We start from the raw sequence: 21170 nt of genomic DNA, 5'->3' as shown, positions 1-21170 counted from the left end.
TATTACTCAGCCATAAAAAGAATGAAATAATGCCATATGCAGCAACACGGATGGGCCTACAGATTATCATACTAAGTGAAGTAAGCCAGACAGAGAAGGACGAATATCATATGACATCTTTTATATGTGGAATCTAAAAAAAAAAATGATACAAACAAACTTATATACAAAACAGAAATAGACTCACAGACATAGAAAACACTTATGGTCACTAATGGGGAAAGGTGGGGAAAGATAAACGTGGAGTTTGGGATTAACAAATATACACTATTATATATAAACCAGATAAACAAGGACCTACTGTATAGTGCAGGGAACTATACTCAATATTTTGTAATAACCTATAAGGGAAAATAATCTGAAAAAAATAGATATATATGTATATGTATAACTGAATCACTTTGCTGTGTACCTGAAACTAACATAAGATTATAAATCAACTATACTTCAGTAAAAAAATAAAACATAAAAAGTCATAGATTTATTAATAATAAATCGCTAAGATATATATGGAATATATATATTAATTAATTAATTCCTTAACATTTACTTAATCATTCCACCATGATGTCTTTACTTCCCTCATCACGACCATTTTTGCTCTTACATAATGGTCCAAATTGATTCTTGACCTCTGCAAAATAGATTAACATTTTAAAGGGCCTTCCCTTGAACATGCTAGAAACAGTAAGATATTTCAGATGGAATAGCACAATTTTTAGTCAGTCAGGAAATAATGCTCCTGGGTTTGCCTGAAGGTTTCTATCCTCTGAGCAGTCACGGTTTTGATGTGTTGTTTAATGTTTTTCTCCTTCCCTAGAGTTCTCTCCTGCCACTCTTCACCAATCCACATCTATCAATCTTTTAATACCAAAAGTAAAACATCACCTCCCACAAACGACTTCTTAGAATTATAGTGCACTGCTATGCATAGCAACACTCTCTGGACTTATTAAATTATGCAAACTCTTTGCTCCATTTGCACGGTAACTACTTTCATAGACTAACATTTTGATTTAGGAAGTAAAGGGATAGTAATGCAATTTTGGTTTGCTCTGCACTATAAAGCTGGGCATCACATTCTCTGGCCACACAAACATGTAAGCTATTTAAGATATTTCAGTGGTCCCACTAGGTATACTCAAAGAGAACTCCTTACTGTCCTCATAAGATCTTCCCTCTAGCTTGGCTTTGATTACCAGTATCAGCAAACAGTGTAGCAGGTGTGATCAGTGCTGTAGGTAAGAAAAAGGATGTAAGATAAGGCACCGATCCTGACAGGATTTACAGTGAACTGACTAGGGTAATATGCTGAAATATTAGTACGTGCATATTACAGGTTTGTGACTACAACAGGAGTTTTAATTGTGGTAGGAAATTATGACTCAGCAGGAAACAGAGAGAAGAAAGAAATACTGGATGAAAGAGAGGAAGAAAAGTATAGGAATGGAAATGAAAAAAAAATACCAAGACAGTAGAGGAAAAGGAGCCCAGAATTTGTGGTTAGGTGATAGGAGTTTATATTCTAGTTCTCTCTTTATTGGTGAGAACAGACTATGGTTATGCTGAGATAGCAAACAACTCCCAAGTCTCAGTGCTTTAAAAGAGAAGATTTTCCCCTAATTTCACATTTCAATTTTAATAATATCATTTGGATAAACAGGAATAATACTCCATGCATCGCAGGATTATTGTAGAATTAAATTACAACAATGTATATGAAAGTACGTAGTGCTATATAAGTATGCAATGTTCACTAACTGCCAGTGTGTTTCACTCATCCTAGTTGATTTAGACACTTAGGATGATTTAAGCAGACACCACCTTGATCAGATGCTGTTTGTCATGCTAGAAGAAAAAGAGAATTCAGGAAGATTTTACAATTGGGATCAAATGTTCAGCCCAGATGCATTTCATGTCACTTCTTACAATTCATTAGCCAGAAGCAGACACATAGTCACATCAACCACAAAGGGACCAAGACATAATATCGTGCCTTACTACTATGTGATCGGAATGCAGAGGGAACAGGAAATACACAGCACACAGGTCAAATTACTACAAAAATTACTCACTGCGGAATGGGCATTAATATATATAGACTCTGCATTAAATCCTAAATCCTGCTTCCTAACATTATAAGGGTGTTGAATTAAACAATTACTAAATATTTTTTAAGCCCAATTTTCTTATTTATCAAATGGTAATAAAACCACTTACGACGTGAAAATCTTCATATAATTAAACCAATGTATAGAATAAAGCTAACAGAGTACCTGGAATACAGTCAATGCCCTGTGAGACTAAGTTCTGTATGGGCTGCTCTGAGTATACAAATTCTGGAGATGGCTTAAAATTTGGGAGACTACAGGGAATTTTCTCACGAATGCACATGGCAGCCAATAGTTACTACTATGCTCAACACCCATATTCCTAGCAACAGACCAGCAGTTAGGGTGGTGACTATTGCTTCCTAGTGAGACTTCATTGGGAGACCGGCCTAAACCAGAGCTACAGCAACCTTCAGAAGAAGGCATTCAATCTGGCCAAGAAAATGGAGGTGGGAACACTGTGGTTGTGCTTATGGAAGGGCAGGAGGAACAATCTGAACGAACAGGAGATGTTTCTCGTTGAAGTTAACGTCACATTGCTTTACTACCATCATCATCTTTATGCTTTTCTGGTCCTTCTTCCCCATCTGTGGTCTACCTATGCTTTTATCTACCTCTTACTAATTTCATTCATTCTGTCTGTTCCCCTCTCTTCTCCTTGGGAAAGTAACTTTTCCTCTCTGATTTTAATAATATCATTTGGATAAACAGGAATAATATTCCCTGCATCCCAGGATTACTGTAGAATTAAATTACAACCATTAATGTATACAAAAGTACACAGTGCAATGTAAGTATGCAATGGTTATTTTAAAATAATAATGAAGGAAGAGCCACTATTTGGATTTGCATTTTGTAACTGTATTTTTCAATTTTACAGTGCTAATGAATTCCTACTCTTAAGTTCAATAAATACTTGTTGGGTAAACACATTGGATGAAACACAGGATCAGCTCCCTTAGATATATATTATGGACTATAATTAAGATTCCATAATTAGCATGATGGATTTATGTTATTCATTTTTATCTTGAGACAGACAAATACATTTGTAATCACATTTGTGTGTATATAGAGTTGTAAATGATATAACTATGTACATATGTTTATAATTATATCTACACTATTTCTATCTAATATGACAAATAATTCTCACATTTGAGTTTTTGCTCCCCAAAGGGGATTCATTATACAGTTAACACACAAATATTTGATAAAAATGAATTCTGTATATACATTTGTCCAGATTCAAAGTATAGACACCTCTCTGGGGAAAATGTGGAGATTGGCTAATCAGAACTCAGTATCTATCATATCTATTATTTTATAGTTTTGTAGCTAATAACTAATATTTAATACTAGTGACACCTATCCAAAGGTTTAGAGAGGTTACTATTCTTTGCAATTTAAATAAAACTATATAGGTTAAAAAATAACAAATAACAGAAAATCAATTTATGTAATGCTATTAAAATAACGTATTTAAAAAATTTATTAAGTATAGCTCTATTGATTTTACTCTGGTAAAATGGTAGAAAAAGAAATTATTTCTGATTTATTAATTATAATAATATAATTATATATGTATATCATCTTGATTTAAGCCTTATTCTAGCCAACAGATGGAATCATTCATTCTACATATATTTGTTTCTTGTTTACCATGTGCCACATACTGTTCTAGGTGCTGTGTTATAGCAACATGAATAGTAGCTTATATCATAATGGAAAGAAACATCCAACAAACTAATAAATAATTAAAATAGATATCTTGCAAATAGTGATGTATTCTATGAATGGAAATAAGAAACAGAGACACAGATGTAGAGAACAAACGTATGGATACCAAGGGGGGAAGGGGAGGTGGGATGAACTAGGAGTTAGGGATTGACATATATACACTACTGACACTATGTATAAAATAGATAACTGATGAGAACCTACTGTATAGCACAGGGAACTCTACTCAATGTACTGTGATGACCTAAATGGGAAGCAAATCCAAAAAAGAGGAGATATGTGTGTATGTATAGCTGATTCACTTTGTTGTAGTGTAGAAACTAACACAACATTATAAAGTAACTATACTCCAATAAAAATTTTAAAATAAATAAATATGAGAGAAGAGTACAGAAGAAAACATTTTACAAAACTATTTAGAATATCAGTAAGAAGTCTAGAAAAGGTCCTATTTAAGACCAAAAATAAAAAATGGACATAAAAAGTTTAGAACCTCTGGGACTAATTAATAAAAGCTTATTTCCCAGCAAAAAGAAATAAAAGAAAAAAGAAAGAAAAGAAATCAAACAGGGGATCTAGGGAATGTCTATGTTTGTCCCATTTTCAATTATGATTTGGGAAAGCCTAACAAAGTAGCATGTGAACCTAACTGGAATGAAAGCAGTGGAAAAAGGATGACCAGGTATCCCTGGGATTCAAACAGTGACTGATATAAACAAAAATAAATAGTATAATGAGATTAGTCTTCAAGGTCTTGGGGAAGGAAAAGTAGACCCCAGTGGCTGGGACAGGGGTTGATAGTGTGTGGAAAGTATCTTGTGGGACTTTGCAGGAACTTGCACAGCTCAGGGTGCTTTTTTATTCCTGTCAAATACACAGGTTTACACACACACACACAAAGTCACAGAATGCCTCTATAGCTTCATGTCACCTCTCTCTCACATCATTTGAAAGTTAGGTATTACATAGCATTCTCTGCTCTCTGCTTCTACATACTAGCAATCATGTATTGTTTCTAATTATTTCGGGCTAAAGACACAGAGATGGAAAAGATTGGGAGGTGACTTTGATCATTTTGGGTGGGTATCAGTCTTTCTAAAACAGGTTTAACTCATTGTGTTGTTTCATTTCCTTAAAGGTTTCTTAAGTCACACAGCAGTGCAGGATAAGAAATTTATCTTCAACGTCCAAATTTAATTCAAAATTATTTATAAATAATACATAAAAATCTGTGGTTTCTATTTAGCAGGGGAACAGTCAGAACTCCTAGTCATGCATTCTACCTGTCATTTTTCTGCCATCGATTCAATTAAACAGTATCTACTATATTCATGGCACCAGGAATGAAAAGATTAGAAAGGCACAGTTTCTGACCTAAAGACACATAACATAGGGCAGACACAAAGCATGGAATAAATATTCACTGGGTCTGTAACAGTATGAGTCAAACGTTGAATTAATAATGTGTTTTGAGAGCATTCATAAAGGAGTTATTATTTCTAAGTTTGGGGCAGTGATAAAACTTATTGTTAGTCCATGAAGTAGGGGAAACAAATGATATTTGAAAGATAGTGGAACGAGGCCAATTCTCCAATTGTATTTATCCAGCCTGAACACTTTAATAACTTATTTACTTTTACATGAGACTAAATTTCTACAATGATTTTTGACATTGAAGTATATTTTATATTTTACTTATTTTCTCTTTTATTCCTATCAAATCTATCCTGCATGTTATACCCTAGCCTACTGATATATTTAATAAATATATGCATTCAGAAAAATACTTTAACATTCTAAGAATTTTTATTTCTCATCTATAGAATGGAAATAGATATGTCTTTATCAGTTTGTTTTGAAGATTAAATAAAATTATAAATTTAACAGCTTAGCCTAGTGTCTGGCACATAAAAATCCCAGTAAAGTTTAGCAATTTTATCAAAATACAATAATGTGATGAAAGAATTTCAGCAAAAATAAATGCCACTAGCATGTACTGAATGTAACGGAGGAAATCAATATAGTTATGTTTATTTCAAGTGTTATTTTAAAAGACAAGTAGCATAAGAAATTTAAAAATACATATGTTCTTTTCAAAATCAGCATTTTTGTCTTTTTTCAGTTCTCTAGGAAAACCAAAATGTATTGTAAACTTATTTGATTGAATAAAATGTTGCTTTAGTATCTTATTTGCAGTATCATGATCTGTTATTAAAATAAAAGCACTAGCTTAATTTACTGTAAGTATATAATCTATATAATTTATAGAATTCCTAAATGTCAACTTATTATTTTCTTGAAAATATTTAACATAAATAAATGAAGTATTTTCTCAACATTAGACAACACAAAATTATGATTTTTGATGAACTTAAAATGTCTAATGATTTTTATAAAAACAAAAACTTTGCCAAACTATATATCTCTAGATGGCAGACATCCTTTTCTCTTTATCTTTATGAGAAATTCAAGAACATAACAGTATTGTTTTATTTTGAAAAGTTCTAAACTTAAAATTAATATCAAAATAATAGAAAGCATCTGGGTGATTAGGTCTTAACATATTTACTGATCTTTATAAATCCTTTACTATTACTTCACGTGAACTTTTAATGACATATTTTTAAACTAGCCCATCTCTATAATTTGTGAAAAAGTATTTAATTCCCAAAGTGGTAAGCTTCCAAAAGTACTACCACTTCATGTTTTAAAATGTGATTTTTATGTAAATTATATTCTGAAAGCATATTCTGAAATAAGTGATCCTAAGTGAGTAGTAAACCAGACAACCAATAGTTTAGTTCATAACCGCTAGACACTAGGAGCAAGTCCAGATGGGTACCGTACCTTGTGTCGCAATCTTATTAGAGGCTGATAAGATTTAAGGCCATATCCTGCTTCTTTGGTTGGCCTTCCTTCTGACTCCAGAAAAATGAATCCAAGAATCAAAACAGCTGACCAGCACTTAAACATCCTTATTGCTTTTCACCTGTGAAAATTAACATTGCAAATAATCAGAAAATACATTCTATATTGAATAAATGTATCAAGAAATATTCAATAGCAAACAGAAATCTTAATAGATCTAATCAAAACCTGGCAGCAGTCGCCAACTGAATCCATAATAGGTAAGCATCTCTGAATAAAGATTATTATCTTCTTGATCATAACAAATATTGTTCGTTTTACTCATACAGCTTTACACAACATTGAATAAGTAGAAATTTAGGGGCCAATAAAAATGTACTGAGGAACAATTAATAAACACATGTTGAAAGAAAAATTTTTAAAAAGAGAGTAAACATTAAACAATGATAAATTTTCTAAGCATCCATACAGAATACAATTATCAACATATTTTTAAATCTCAAACTCCTCTTGGAGTGTATTTGATGAATAATGCTCAATAAAACTATAGCTATTATAATTTACTGGTAAATATTGGTGAGAGGTTGATAAGATAGTCTTCTATGGTAAGTACTTAATAAACTGAGGTACAACAGAAATTATACAGATAGGTTATATCGAGTTATGAACGCATTTTACCAGTAGCACCTAAGAGGACATTTCCTAGAAAATTGCTTTTTAAGTGCTTTAAACTAAAAGTCCTATGGCTCTTTCCACAGCTCTATATTCTTGGCTATAGCAGAGAAATTGTAAAATTGCATAAATTTATCACCATATAAACTCTCTAAGCCCTCTTCCAAACAAACAAATCTATGCTTTGACCTCAACTATATTCAGCTTTACCACTTTCACATCTTTGTCACTATTGTGACCATAGGAGGAGCTTTTTCTCCTCCTGTCTAATCCAATCTGGTCATCTGGCTTGAGAAACTTAGCCAACTGATTAACCCTGCTATTTAGTGTATTTAAACTCTGTCTCTAAATGATTTTCTTCCATCTTTAAATGTGTTGAAATCATCCATGTTTTAAGATAATTTCTCTTCTCCTCTCCTTCTGAATTTTTGGAAGGAATTGTATATCTCATTCTATCCATTTTCTGACCAATCATGATTCTATCCTCATCACTCTATCAAAATAACATTTCTTTTTTTCAAAAAATGGTCACTGTACTTGATGTCTATGACATCCATCTCTTCTGTGTCTACAGAGTTTGTAAAATCGTCTTCTCAGTCCTCTTGCAAGTCATCCTACTCCTTTATTTTGCCATTAAATATTACTTAATCCCATTAGCCATGTATGCTACTCCATTCACTCAGCCAGACATTCAACATAGTCTATGGTTTTAATTATATGTAGTGCTTCTCATTCAATCTCCAGATTGGTATGATTAGCCTGCTTAACAGCTCTGCCTTCATGTTTCAAAAGTAACTCCTCATAGTATACACATCTCTACATAAAGCCATGCTTTTGCAGACTTTCATTCATCCCTTTACTCAAGCCAGAAACAAAGGAGACATTTTTTGACATCTTAGTCTCCCTTACTCTCCATATTAAACCCATCTCTAAGTTCTATTAGTTCTACCTTCATATATGTATATATATCTCTCAAACATCAGTTCCTTTCCCAATCTACAGCCACAACCCTAGTTCAAGCTGTAGGTACCACTTCTCCCTTCAAATGCTCCAATCCCATCCTTCCTCGCCTTCCACACTTATGCACCTTCAATCCCTTCTCCACACAACAGCCTGATCAATCATGTTGCATCTAAACATCATGATGTTATTGCCTTTGCTAGTAACTTTGGGATATATACATTTATCCTTAAGATAAAAAACAAAACCACTGGTTCTTACAAGTTCCTACAGCATCTAGGCTCTGCATGTCTTACTCTTCTTTAAATAACTGTTCTCCAGCCTAATTTCGTGCAGTTATTCGAACTTGTTTTGTCCATTCCTACTATGAGGCTTTTGTGTACTATTTTCTCCAATTGAAATACAATTATTTTCCCATTTATCACCCAAAGACCATCACACATCAAAAATGTCCCTTAGAATCCTTCCCCATAATACGAAGCCTGAGTTACATTTCTTAGTTACTCTGCTCATAGATCAGTATTCTTTCATTTCAGAGCATCTCTTTGTAATTATACAACATTAATATGATTACTTTAAAATGTACTCACAAGACTATATATCTGTCTCCTTCAAACTTCGTGGTTGCTGGAATCTGTTTAGTTTTGTTTTGTTTCCCCACCATTATATCATCTGGACCTACCAAATTGCCTTTCACCTACTGGACATACAGTGAATGAATGCATAAATGAATGTCATCTTGCATGCAAGGGAAACAAGAAAGAGCGTGTTTTCCTGCATTCTGACAATTCTGAATGCAATTCCCATTTCCACTACTGTTACAAAACATCTGAAAACTAACCTGAGAAAACTAAATATTTTCATTTTCAATCCTTCCTTCTGTTGTCATTTTGACATATAGTCTAATCCTTCTTCCAGAAGTAAATATTTGTTTATAAGACAACTGGATGGAATATTTCAAATTCAAGATAGAGACCGAGAATAAAGCGAACAGTTCAGGTGAGGGCGTATTTTTTCAGAGCTCTGAATACTATGTTCCTTCTGTTGTGAAGCAGGAGGAGGAAAGAGGCATGGCAATAATCCTGTAGCATTATGATTCTGGGTGAAGGTGAGGTCATAAATTTCCTAAAAGTGCTCACTTAAGGGTTTGTCTTTCTCTACCCTCCTTCTTTTCCCCGCCTAACCTCCCTCTAATTCCCTTTTTTTGTGTGTGTGTGTGTGTGTGTGTGTGTGTGTATATATATACACACACACACACACACACACACAAAGATACATATATATATATCCCACATGGAAAAGAGTTCATCTACTATAAAATACAGAACAAATGAACAGTTAATTAGGTGAATAAAAATCTCATAAATTTTGGGTGACTGAACTTCTACACATTGATAATTAGATCAACAATCTGCTGAAATATATTTTCTGCCAAAAGGTAACAGGATAGGAATATCTACTTTAAGAAATTTCATTAGTTGAGAAAAATAAGTCAGTGTGTAAATCTTTGGTGTAGTATTGATATATGCAACCTATTTATACTATTTTAATCTACTTTTCTGATACTCTTAACTGTGACTCATTTTTTCTTCAGTGGTAGTCTTATGATTTTCAAGTCTAAAATTTCTTTAAAATACCAAGTTATACAAAAATAAGAATGTTTTATCTTATCAAAAGCTGTCATACATCTGAAGTGGTTTACTTGGTATTATGGATAAAGTAAAGAAGATTTAATATTAAAAGTCAGATAACATTTTTTTAGGAGATCTCTGATTTCTATTGCAGATAGACATTTGAGCTCAGCAGTGGAGAGTTACACAAAGACTAGTTTCCGTGTTTATCTTCTGTGAATGGTACCTCATAAGATTTTCTCCATTGAAATATCACTAAGGAAAATACTTGAATTCAATTATATAGTAATCAAATGGCAACCTAAACATAAAGAAAGAAGGCTCTTCTCAAAGGATACTCAGAAAACAATTATTAGCTTCTTACTTCTAGAATCCAAAAGCGTTATTACTGCATTTTTAAAAGTTCACTTGTCCACAGAAGCTGTTCTGGAAATTTTAAATCAGCAATAATTGATCCCCTGATATACTGACTCATGAGCTCACTTTCTCGGTATAGTAACCTCTGACAACCTGTTAGGTTTTCATAATTAATTGGCAGTTTGTTGACAGCTCGGTAAGAACACTGAAAAGCATGTGACAAAAACAAACCAGCTGGAGCAGATGGTGTGATAATGATCCTATGACATTTCCTTCTAACCTCAACATTTATATGGAAGCATCAGAAAACAACCTATTAACTTAGAGAAAACAAAATGCATGTTACCTAAAAGGTATCTGCCTAATATAGATAACAAAGTTGGACTTAAAAATGGTAACGGGGAAAGCTTGTTTTGGGAGGGGATTCAAGATGGCGGAAGAGTGAGACGCGGAGATCACCTTCCTCCCCACAGATACACCAGAAATACATCTACACGTGGAACAACTCCTACAGAACAACTACTGAATGCTGGCAGAAGACCTCAGACCTCCCAAAAGGCAAGAAACTCCCCACGTACCTGGGTAGGGCAAAAGAAAAAACAGAGACAAAAGGATAGGGACGGGGCCTGCACCAGTGGGAGGGAGCCGTGAAGGAGGAATGGTTTCCACACACTAGGAGTCCCTTCAATGGTGGAGACGGGGGAGGGAGGGGGGAAGCTTCGGAGCCGCGGAAGAGAGCACAACAACGGGTGCGGAGGACAAAGCACAGAGATTCCCACACAGAGGATTGGGGCCGACCGGCACTCACCAGCCTGAGAGGCTTGTCTGCTCACCCGCCGCGGCGGGCGGGGCTGGGAGCTGAGGCTCGGGCTTCGGTTGGAGCACCGGGAGAGGACTGGGGTTGGCGGCGTGAACACAGCCTGCAGGGGTTTAGTGCGCCACGGCTAGCCGGGAGGGAGTCCGGGGAAAAGTCTGGACCTGCCGAAGAGGCAAGACTTTTTTTGCCTCTTTGTTTCCTGGTGCGCGAGGAGAGGGGATTCAGAGCGCTGCTTAAAGGAGCTCCAGAGACGGGCGCGAGCCGCGGCTAAAAGCGCGGACCCCAGAGACGGACTTGAGACGCTGCTGCTGCCGCTGCTGCCGCTGCTGCCGCCGCCGCCACCAAGAAGCCTGTGTGCGAGCACAGGTCACTGTCCACACCCCCCTTCCGGGGAGCCTGTGCAGCCCGCCACTGCCACGGCCCGTGATCCAAGCACAACTTCCCCGGGAGAACGCACGGCGCGCCTCAGGCTGCGGCAACGTCACGCCGCCTCTGACGCTGCAGCTTGCCCCGCCTCCGTGCCTCTCACTCCGCCCCCCCCCACCTGGCCTGAGTGAGCCGAGCCGGAGAAGCAGCGGCTCCTTTAACCCTGTCCTGTCTGAGCGAAGAACAGACGCCCTCCGGAGACCTACCACAGAGGCGGGTCCAAATCCAAAGCTGAACCCCGGGAGCTTTATGAACAAAGAAGAGAAAGGGAAATCTCTCCCAGCAGCCTCAGGAGCAGCAGATTAAATCTCCACAATCAAAGTGATGTACCGTGCATCTATGGAATACTTGAATAGACAATGAATCATCCCAAATTGAGGAGGTGGACTTTGGGAGCAAAGATATATATTTTTTGTCCCCTTGTTCTCTTTTTGTGAGTGTGTATGTGTATGCTTCTGTGTGTAATTTTGTATAGCTTTGCTTTCACCATTTGTCCTAGGGTTCTGTCTGTCCTTTTTTTTTTTTCAATTACTTAAAATTTTTTTTTCTTAATAACTATTTTTTTATTTTAATAACTATTTTATTTTACTTTATTTTATTTTATCTTCTTCTTTCTTTCTTTCTTTTTTTCTCCCTTTTATTCTGAGCTGTGTGGAGGATGGGCTCTTGGTGCTCCAACCAGGCGTCAGGGCTGTGCCTCTGAGGTGGGAGAGCCAAGTTCAGGACACTGGTCCACAAGAGACCTCTCAGCTCCACGTAATATCAAACGGCGAAAATCTCCCAGAGATCTCCATCTCAACGCCATGACCCAGCTTCACTCAACGACCAGCAAGCTACAGTACTGGACACCCTATGCCAAACAACTCGCAAGACAAGAACACAACCCCACCCATTAGCAGAGAGGTTGCCTAAAATCATAATAAGGCCACCGACACCCCAAAACACACCACCAGACGTGGACCTGCCCACCAGAAAAACAAGATCCAGCCTCATCCACCAGAACACAGGCACTAGTTCCCTCCACCAGGAAGCCTACACAAACCATTGAACCAACTTTAGCCACTGGGGACAGACACCAAAAACAACGGGAACTACAAACCTGCAGCCTGCGAAAAGGAGACCCCAAACACAGTAAGTTAAGCAAAATGAGAAGACAGAGAAACACACAGCAGATGAAGGAGCAAGGCAAAAACCCACCAGACCTAACAAATGAAGAGGAAATAGGCAGTCTACCTGAAAAAGAATTCAGAATAATGAGAGTAAAGATGATCCAAAATCTTGGAAATAGAATGGAGAAAATACAAGAAACGTTTAACAAGGACCTAGAAGAACTACAGAGCAAACAAACAGAAATGAACAACACAATAAATGAAATTAAAAATTCTCTAGAAGGGATCAATAGCAGAATAACTGAGGCAGAAGAACGGATAAGTGACCTGGAAGATAAAATGGTGGAAATAAATACTGCAGAGCAGAATAAAGAAAAAAGAATGAAAAGAATTGAGGACAGTCTCAGAGACCTCTGGGACAACATTAAATGCACCAACATTCGAATTGTAGGGGTCCCAGAAGAAGAAGAGAAAAAGCAAGGGACTGAGAAAATATTTGAAGAGATTACAGTTGAAAACTTCCCTAATATGGGAAAGGAAATAGTTAATCAAGTCCAGGAAGCACAAAAAGTCCTATACAGGATAAATCCAAGGAGAAACATGCCAAGACACATATTAATCAAACTATCAAAAATTAAATACAAAGAAGAAATATTAAAAGCAGCAAGGGAAAAACAAGTAACACATAAGGTAATCCCCATAAGGTTAACAGCTGATCTTTCAGCAGAAACTCTGCAAGCCAGAAGGGAGTGGCAGGACATATTTAAAGTGATGAAACAGAAAAACCTGCAACCAAGATTACTCTACCCAGCAAGGGTCTCATTCATATTTGACAGAGAAACTAAAAGCTTTACAGACAAGCAAAAGCTAGGAGAATTCAGCACCACCAAACCAGCTTTACAACAAATGTTAAAGGAAATTCTCTAGCCAGGAAACACAAGAAAAGGAAAAGACCTACATAATAAACCGAAAACAATTAAGAAAATGGTAATAGGAACATACAAACCGATAATTACCTTAAATGTAAATGGATTAAATGCTCCAACCAAGAGACATTCACTGGCTGAATGGATACAAAAGCAAGACCCACATATATGCTGTCTACAAGAGACCCACTTCAGACCTAGGGACACATACAGACTGAAAGTGAGGGGATGGAAAAAGATATTCCATACAAATGGAAATCAAAAGAAAGCTGGAGTAGCAATTCTCATATCAGACAAAATAGACTTTAAAACAAAGACTACTACAAGAGACAAGGATACTACATAACGATCAAGGGATCAATCCAAGAAGAAGATATAACAATTGTAAATATTTATGCATCCAACATAGGAGCACCTCAATACGTAAGGCGAATACTAACAGCCATAAACGGGGAAATCGACAGTATCACAATCATAGTAGGGGATTTTAACACCCCACTTTCACCAATGGACAGATCATCCAAAATGAAAATAAATAAGGAAACAAGAGCTTTAAATGATACATTAAACAAGATGGACTTAATTGATATTTATAGGACATTCCATCCAAAAACAAGAGAATACACATTCTTCTCAAGTGCTCATGGAACATTCTCCAGGATAGATCATATCTTGGGTCACAAATCAAGCTTTGGTAAATTTAAGAAAATTGAAATCGTATCAAGTATCTCTTCTGTCCACAACGCTATGAGACTAGATATCAATTACAGGAAAAAAATCTGTAAGAAATACCAACACATGGAGGCTAAACAACACACTACTTAATAACCAAAAGATCACTGAAGTAATCAAAGAGGAAATCAAAAAATACCTAGAAACAAATGACAATGAAAACACAGTGACCCAAAACCTATGGGATACAGCAAAAGCAGTCCTAAGAGGGAAGTTTATAACTGTACAAGCCTACCTTAGGAAACAAGAAACATCTCAAATAAACAACCTAACCTTACACCTAAAGCAATTAGAGAAACAAGAACAAAAAAACCCCGAAGTTAGCAGAAGGAAAGAAATCATAAAGAACAGATCAGAAATAAATGAAAAAGAAATGAAGGAAATGACAGCAAAGATCAATAAAACTAAAAGCTGGTTCTTTGAGAAGATAAACGAAATTGATAAACCATTAGCCAGACTTATCAAGAAAAAAAGGGAGAAGACTCAAATCAATAGAATTAGAAATGAAAAACAAGTAACAACTGACACTGCCGAAATACAAAGGATCATGAGAGATTACTACAAACAACTATATGCCAATAAAATGGACAATCTGGAAGAAACGGACAAATTCTTAGAAATGCACAGCCTTCCGAGACTGAACCAGGAAGAAATAGAAAATATGAACAGACCAATCACAAGCTCTGAAATTGAAACTCTGATTAAAAATCTTCCAACAATCAAAAGCCCGACCAGATGGCTTCACAGGCGAATCCTATCAAACATTAAGAGAAGAGCTAACACCTATCCTTCTCAAACTCTTCCAAAATATAGCAGAGGGAGAAACACTCCCAAACTCATTCTGCGAGGCCACCATCACTCTGACACCAAAACCAGACAAAGATGTCACAAGGAAAGAAAACTACAGGTGAATATCACTGATGAACATGATGCAAAAGTCCTCAACAAAATACTAACAAACAGAATCCAACAGCACATTAAAAGGATCATACATTATGATCAAGTGGGGTTTATCCCAGGAATGCAAGGATTCTTCAATATACGCAAATCAAACAACATGATACACCATATTAACAAATTAAAGGAGAAAAACCATATGATCATCTCAATAGATGCAGAGAAAGCTTTCAACAAAATTCAACACCGATTTATGAAAAAAACCCTGCAGAAAGTAGACATAGAGGGAACTTTCCTCAACATAATAAAGGCCATATATGACAGACCCACAGCCAACATCATCCTCAATGGTGAAAAACTGAAACCATTTCCACTAAGATCAGGAACAAGACAAGGTTGCCCACTCGCACCACTATTATTCCACATAGTTTTGGAAGTTTTAGCGACAGCAATCAGAGAAGAAAAAGAAATAAAAGGAATCCAAATTAGAGAAGAAGAAGTAAAGCTGTCACTGTTTGAGGATGACATGATACTAGACATACAGAATCCTAAAGATGCTACCAGAAAACTACTACAGCTAATCAATGAATTTGGTAAAGTAGCAGGATACAAAATTAATGCACAGAAACCTCTAGCATTCCTACACACTAATGATGAAAAATCTGAAATTGAAATTAAGAAAACACTCCCATTTACCATTGCAACAAAAAGAATAAAATATCTAGGAATAAACCTACCTAAGGAGACAAAAGACCTGTATGCAGAAAATTATAAGACACTGATGAAAGAAATTTAAGATGATACAAATAGATGGAGAGTTATACCATGTTCTTGGATTGGAAGAATCAACATTGTGAAAGTGACTCTACTACCCAAAGCAATCTACAGATTCAATGCAACCCCTATCAAACTAACAGTGGCATTTTTCACAGAACTAGAACATAAAATTTCACAGTTTGTATGGAAACACAAAAGACCCTGAATAGCCAAAGCAATCTTGAGAACGAAAAATGGAGCTGGAGGAATCAGGCTCCCTGACTTCAGGCTATACTACAAAGCTACAGTAATCAAGACAATATGTTACTGGCACAAAAACAGAAATATATATCCAAGGAACAGGCTAGAAAGCCCAGAGATAAACCCACACACATATGGTCACCTTATCTTTGATAAAGGACGCAAGAATATACAGTGGAGAAAAGACAGCCTCTTCAATAAGTGGTGCTGGGAAAACTGGACAGCTATATCTAAAAGAATGAAATTAGAACTCTCCATAACACCATACACAAAAATAAACTCAAAATGGATTAAAGACCTAAATATAAGGCCAGACACCATCAAACTCTTAGAGGAAAACATAAGCAGAACACTCTGTGACATAAATCACAGCAAGATACTTTTTGACCCACCTCGTAGAGAAATGGAAATAAAAACAAAAATAAATAAATGGGACCTAATGAAACTTAATGGCTTTTGCACAGCAAAGGAAACCATAAACAAGACGAAAAGGGAACCCTCAGAATTGAGAAAATATTTGCAAATGAAGCAACTGACAAAGGATTAATCTCCAAAATTTATAAGCAGCTCATGCAGCTCAATAACAAAAAAACAAATAACCCAATCCAAAAATGGGCAGAAGACCTAAATAGACATTTCTCCAAAGAAGATATACAGATTGCCAACAAACACATGAAAGAATGCTCAACATCATTAACCATTAGAGAAATGCAAATCAAAACTACAATGAGATATCATCTCATACCGGCCAGAATGGCCACCATCAAAATATCTACAAACAATAAATGCTGGAGAGGGTGTGGAGAAAAGGGAATTCTTTTGCACTGTTGGTGGGCATGTAAATTGATACAGCCACTATGGAGAACAGTATGGGGGTTCCTTAAAAAACTAAAAATAGAACTACCATACGACACAGCAATCCCACTGCTGGGCATATACTCTGAGAAAACCATAATTCAAAAAGAGTCATGTACCACAATGTTCATTGCAGCACTGTTTACAATAGCCAGGACATGGCAGCAACCTAAGTGTCCATCAACAGATTAATGGATAAAGATGTGGCACATATATACAATGGAATATTAGCCATTAAAAGGAACGAAACTGAGTTATCTGTAGTGAGGTGGATGGACCTAGAGACTGTCATACAGAGTGAAGTAAGTCAGAAAGAGAAAAACAAATACCGTATGCTGACACATATATATGGAATAATAAAAAAAAAAAGGTCAGACGAGCCGAGGGGCACGACGGAAATAAAGATGCAGACCTACTGGAGAATGGACTTGAGGATACGGGGAGGGGGAAGGGTAAACTGGAACAAAGTGAGAGAGTGGCATGGATATATATACACTACCAAACGTAAAGTAGATAGCTAGTGGGAAGCAGCCGCATAGCACAGGGAGATCAGCTCGGTGCTTTGTGACCACCTAGATGGGTGGGAGGGAGGGAGATGCAAAAGGGAAGAAATATGGGGACATATGTATATGTATAACTGATTCACTTTTTAATTATAAAGCAGAAACTGACACACCATTGTAAAGCAATTATACCCTAGTAAAGGTGTTAAAATAATAAATTAATAAATACAATAAAAAAGTGGTAAGGGGGATGGACAGAGGTTTTTTCTCTTTTTCAAAAAATTAGTATTTTTCTCTGAATCAAACTATTTTTTTTTCACCATATGAAAGAACTGCTTTTGGCAGCAGGATTTAGAGTACTTACATTATTCAGTAGATTCAAATTTGAGGGATTTTGATTTGTTTCTGCATTCTCTGTAATCTAATGTCTAATCGTTTGGGGAAAAATAATAAGAGTGTTAAAGTATTGCGTTAGGAACAAAATGCAGAATTTGATATGGGGAAGGAAACTTTGGTATCATGCCTATGAATGAAACGAACGTTAAGGTAAAGCAAATCCCCAACATTAACAAATGTTTTAAAGGAGTCAATTATCCTAAGAGTTTCACCTGGAGTATCCCCACTGCATCTTACTCCACCCTAGAAAACTACCATAGGTCTTTCAAGAAATAGCCCCAGTCACCTCCTTTGTGAAAACTTCCCTGCCAGTCTCACATGAACTTGACTGCTCTCTGCTGCAATTTTTATGTATCTCCCTTAGAAGACATTTTACCTTGCACTGTGGTTATCAGTTTAAGAAAGGCTATCATCCTCATATAGATATAGAAGGAAGCACACTGAACTGGTTCTGTCACAATTTAACACATTCCTTAACTTCCACAGACCTCTCTTTGCTCTGTTCTGGGTGAGGGAGGTGCCTACACGATCACTAGTGCCTTTTTTCCTTTCTGGTATCCTGCAATTCAATGAGATGGAGAAACGGACTTCCAGACTACCTTGTGTCATGCTGTAAAGCCTAAGCGAAACCAATGGCCTTACCTGGACCCCATATGTAAAAAGAAATTTATGAGCTTATAAAGTCTAGCACCTGTACCAGATTATTCCTACTGAGTAGATGTATTGATCAGAAGATACAGGGAAGAGCAGGTTTGCAAGAGAAAATTATGGTTTTGTGTGTGTGTGATGCCTTTTGTAGTCCTATTGGAGGTGTTAAATAGGCACTGGGATATTGAACCTGGAGCTTGGCAAAGAGGTATAGGCTGGGCATACCTGTTTGGGGTTGTGAAAATTTATATGTCTTTTACTCTAGGTAGGAAATGGGAAGAAGTTAGAGAGGAGAAAAGGTCCAAAGACTAAGCCCTCAGGCAAGTTTAGTTGAAACAGAAGATTAAGTGCTGCTAGAAGGTGGAGGAAATGAAAAGAGTAAACTGGCAATTTTAGAAAAATGATAGATGGGCATTTTCATTGGAATGGAAGGACTAGAACCCACAGCTCTTATTATCTGACAGCCTGTGTTTTCACCGGTTTTCTTCTGTGTACTCTGTATCCAACCAGAAGTTGTCTCATAAAGACAGGACTTTGTTAACCATTTGTGTGAATCAGAGCAGTACATGGCACACAGCATAAACTTAATAAATAATTTTGATTGATTAATTAATAATTAATGGTGATAAGTAATTAATTTGAAATTATAACTATACATAAAATGATTCTTAATCTTCTTCATGTGGTCAAAAATAGTCATTAAAACTATGAAATTAATCTAGAAGTCAAATTGCATGTATCACAAAAAGCTTTTCTTTTCCCCCTGGATCAAAACCTTTGAGCTTGGCTTTCAATGGGAAGTTCCTCTGAAAAAGCCTCTCTTGTCAAAGACAGACAACCTTTTCATTCTTTGGCTCAAATGAAATTGGAGCGACCAGCCAGATTCTCCTACATTCCTCAGTCTTGTCTGTTGCAGCAACTGTTTTCATCTCTTGACCCACTTTACCATGACATCCACCACTGTGAACTCTGAGGTTGAGTTTTAATTTGAGATTTCTCTTAGAAGGAAATATTATCCAAAGAACCCAGTTTTTTGGTTTTTTTTTTTTTTTTTTTTTTTGCGGTACGCGGGCCTCTCACTGTTGTGGCCTCTCCTGTTGCGGAGCACAGGCTCCAGACCCGCAGGCTCAGCGGCCATGGCTCACGGGGCCCAGCCGCTCCGCGGCACGTGGGATCTTCCTGGACCGGGGCACGAACCCATGTCCCCTACATCGGCAGGCGGACTCTCAACCACTGCGCCACCAGGGAAGCCCCTGATAGGTATTATTGCTCATATTGAATTAGTATATAAATAAAGGGAAACTTCTCAAGATAAAGTGTCCAAGAATGACTCTGATCAAATTTGACCCATGGTTCTGTTATATAATTCTACTTTTAAGACACACATAATGTTGCAGATATAACGGGGTAGCCTATACGAGAAGTAGCCATAGAGAGAAAAAAAACAAACTAATTATTCAGACTTCATACTACTGGAAGAGGGAATCCTTCACTTCCATTTGCTTTAGATCAATGTAAATGAAGACTTAAGATAAACAAATGCAGCTATAATGTCAGAGCAGTAGCAATGTGACTTCTGTGTCCAGACTGCATGGGTAAGGGTGGTTCAAATCTATATGGAAACACTAGCAAACATGGAACTTTATTCTTAATCCTATGGTTTATATTGTGAAAGTGTCTAAAACTTTTAAGTGTAATACTCTATGTTGAAAAATTCTAACATGGGCAATACACTTTCTTTAAACATGTGGGATAAGAATAGAATTATAAGTGTTAAATAATGAGAATTCTGACCATTAATTTAATTTCACTCTTTCAAGGAAGGTGGAACTTGTAATGACATCTGAGTCATTAATTCAGATGAACAAAAACTGTAGAGATTCTAATCAATTATACCTTTCAATAGCCAGCTTAATTTGAAGCTGAAAGAAGCTAAATGTAGATAAAATATATTCTTTGCCATTTTAGGACTGCAGTCTAAAATGTACAATAATTTAAGCTTGCACTAGGAGAAAATATTCACACTGAATTCCATTCAATTAAAGAACGTGTGTTACTCTGCTTTAAGCAAATGAAAGTCTCACATTATGAAAAGCATGCTAGGTGGTAAATATTGTTTTCCAAAACCATCTTTGCTTTACAAAACTATTTATACTCAGTTATATTAACTATTCTCGTGCACTAAAAAGAAAACATTTTTTAAATAAGATATTCAAGTACAACACACAACAGATAACAGAACTGAAAAATATAGTAGAGACCTAGTGTAACCACTTCTTTTTATTTGTGATGAATATGAGAACCGATTAGAATAAGGTTTGTCTATGAGGAAAGTAGAAGTGGGTGGGAATACAGCTGTCCTGATTCCAGGTACACAGGTATTATTTTTTCTAATACTAAAACACACCCGGTAGAATCCATTCACTACGGAAGAAAAGGACACACAGGTATCAATGAGGTTTTGTTTAGAAACGGCATCTCTGTGAACCCCAGCATCCTTGTATT

General features: G+C 36.4%; 1 protein-coding gene across 4 annotated transcripts in view; it reads right to left on the bottom strand.

Annotated features, from left to right (window-relative positions):
• Positions 1-21170, bottom strand: part of FSTL5 (follistatin like 5) — a 1111808-nt gene that overhangs the window by 616999 nt on the left and 473639 nt on the right. For 3 of the 4 annotated variants that reach the window (XM_079921028.1, XM_079921031.1, XM_079921029.1), the window contains one exon: positions 6699-6840. In XM_079921028.1, the coding sequence (XP_079777154.1) occupies positions 6699-6824 (126 nt within the window). In that variant the 5' untranslated portion in view covers positions 6825-6840. Of the gene's footprint in view, positions 1-6698; positions 6841-11147; positions 11541-21170 lie in introns of those variants that run through there. The other variant, XM_079921030.1, reaches the window with a different exon arrangement.

Source organism: Stenella coeruleoalba (genome assembly GCF_951394435.1).
Source record: "Stenella coeruleoalba genome assembly, chromosome: 4".
NCBI lineage: Eukaryota > Metazoa > Chordata > Mammalia > Artiodactyla > Delphinidae > Stenella > Stenella coeruleoalba.
Note: the sequence above shows the minus strand (reverse complement) of the source record. Positions and strands in the feature narration are given on the sequence as shown.